Genomic DNA, 2,500 nt, shown 5'->3' with positions numbered 1-2,500 from the left:
TGAGGTCGGGATCTGACGTTGGGAGATTAGGCCTGGCTCAGAGTTGGCGTTCCAATTCATCCCAACGGTGTTCGATGAGGTTGAGGTCAGGGCTCTGTGCAGACCAGTCAAGTTCTTCCACGCTGATCTCAACAAATCGGTCGTTTGGCGGCAGATAGCCTGGTGTTTAGAGAGTTGGACTTGTAACCGAAAGGTTGCCGGATCGAATCCCCGAACTGACAAGGTAAAGATCTGTATTTCTGCCCCTGAACAAGGCAGTTAACCCACTGTTCCTAGGCTGTCACTGAAAATATGAATGTGTCCTTAACTGACTTGCCTAGTTAAATAAAAGTAAAATAAAAAAATAAACCATTTCTGTATGGACCTCGCTTTGTGCATGGGGAAATTGTCATGCTGAAACAGGAAAGGGCCTTCCCCAAACTGTTGCCACAAAGTTGGAAGCACAGAATCCTTTAAAATCTGTAGTATTAAGATTCCCCTTCACTGGAACTAAGGAGTCTGAACCATGAAAAACAGCCCCAGACCATTATTCCTCCTCCACCAAACTTTACAGTTGGCACTATGCATTGGGGCAGGTATCGTTCTCCTGGCATTCGCCAAACCCAGATTCATCAGTCGGACTGCCAGATGGTGAAGTGGGATTCATCACTCCAGAAAATGCATTTCCACTGCTCCAGAGTCCAATTGCAGTGAGTTTTACACCACTCCAGCCGACGTTTGGCGTTGCTCATGGTGATCTTAGGCTTGTGTGCGGCTGCTCGGCCATGGAAACCCATTTCATGAAGCTCCCGATGAACAGTTATTGTGCTGACGTTGCTTCCAGAGGCAGTTTGGAACCTCAGTAGTGAGTCTTGCAACCGACGGCAGACGATTGTTACGCACGACACACTTCAGCACTCGGCGGTCCCAATCTGTGAGCTTGTGTGTTCTACCACTTCACGGCTGAGCCGTTGTTGCTCCTAGACGTTTCCACTTCACAATAACAGCACTTATAGTTGACCCGGGGCAGCTCTAGCGAGGCAGTAATTTGACGAACTGACTTGTTGGAAAAGGTGGCCTCCTATGACGGTGCCACGTTTAAAAGTCACTGAGCTCGTCAGTACGGGCCAGTCTAATGCCAATGTTTGTCTATGGAGATTGCATGGCTGTGTGCTCAATTTCGATATACCTGTCAGCAACGGGTGTGGCTGAAATAGCCGAATCCACTCATTTGAAGGGGTGTCCACATACTTTAAGTGTACGTCAAATGAAATCAAACTTTATTTGTCACATGATCTTACCGTCAATGTGCATGTTTAAGGACGAGGCCGTGCATTTAAATAGCATCCCTTGGTACACACAGACAATGTGTTGATGTTGAACTCAGATGTTTGGGTCATCTTGTTGTACCCTCTGGGCTCCACAGTGCAGTGGACGGAGAGGGAGGCGGAGCTAGCCCTGTGGGGTTTCAGGAAGTGGCGCTGTTACCAGTTCACCTCCCTCAGAGACCAGCTGTGGGGAAACGCCATCTTCCTCAAGGAGGCTAACGCCATCAGCGTGGAACTCAAGAAGAAGGTTTGAGAACAATTCAGCACATCTCCACGGAAACATAACTGTCACAGACTTGGGTTCATGTAGTTTTGTTTTTTGTTTTTACCAAATGATTTGAGTGTTTGATTGAGTCTGACTGGAATGACAGATGAGGCGGGATGTTTGGGAAAATACAATTTGAACCCAGGTTCTGAACTGTCCCTCTGTGTTGTTAACCCTGTGTTCGGGAAAATACAATTTGAACCCAGGTTCTGAACTGTCCCTCTGTGTTGTTAACCCTGTGTTCGGGAAAATACAATTTGAACCCAGGTTCTGAACTGTCCCTCTGTGTTGTTAACCCTGTGTTCGGGAAAATACAATTTGAACCCAGGTTCTGAACTGTCCCTCTGTGTTGTACTAACCCTGTGTTCGGGAAAATACCATTTGAACCCAGGTTCTGAACTGTCCCTCTGTGTTGTTAACCCTGTGTTCGGGAAAATACAATTTGAACCCAGGTTCTGAACTGTCCCTCTGTGTTGTTAACCCTGTGTTCGGGAAAATACCATTTGAACCCAGGTTCTGAACTGTCCCTCTGTGTTGTTAACCCTGTGTTCGGGAAAATACAATTTGAACCCAGGTTCTGAACTGTCCCTCTGTGTTGTTAACCCTGTGTTCGGGAAAATACAATTTGAACCCAGGTTCTGAACTGTCCCTCTGTGTTGTTAACCCTGTGTTCGGGAAAATACAATTTGAACCCAGGTTCTGAACTGTCCCTCTGTGTTGTTAACCCTGTGTTCGGGAAAATACAATTTGAACCCAGGTTCTGAACTGTCCCTCTGTGTTGTTAACCCTGTGTTCGGGAAAATAAAATTTGAACCCAGGTTCTGAACTGTCCCTTTGTGTTGTATTAACCCTGTGCCCCCCCCCCCCCCCTCTCCCACAGGTCCAATTCCAATTTGTGCTGCTGACCGACACCCTGTACTCCCCCCTG

The 2,500-nt window shown here is 47.2% G+C and overlaps 1 protein-coding gene across 1 annotated transcript in view; it reads left to right on the top strand.

Moving 5' to 3' along the window:
- Positions 1-2,500, top strand: part of LOC110486761 (kinesin-like protein KIF1A) — a 185,676-nt gene that overhangs the window by 109,023 nt on the left and 74,153 nt on the right. The window contains exons 22-23 of the mRNA XM_090182482.1: positions 1,406-1,554; positions 2,453-2,500. The exon at positions 2,453-2,500 is cut by the window's right edge and continues 131 nt beyond it. Of these exons, the coding sequence (XP_090038608.1) occupies positions 1,406-1,554; positions 2,453-2,500 (197 nt within the window). The remainder of the gene's footprint in view (positions 1-1,405; positions 1,555-2,452) is intronic.

This window comes from Oncorhynchus mykiss, chromosome 1 (assembly GCF_057628025.1).
Source record: "Oncorhynchus mykiss isolate SJ-2025 chromosome 1, ASM5762802v1, whole genome shotgun sequence".
Taxonomy (NCBI): Eukaryota; Metazoa; Chordata; class Actinopteri; order Salmoniformes; family Salmonidae; genus Oncorhynchus; species Oncorhynchus mykiss.
This window is presented reverse-complemented; position numbering and strand designations above follow the sequence as displayed.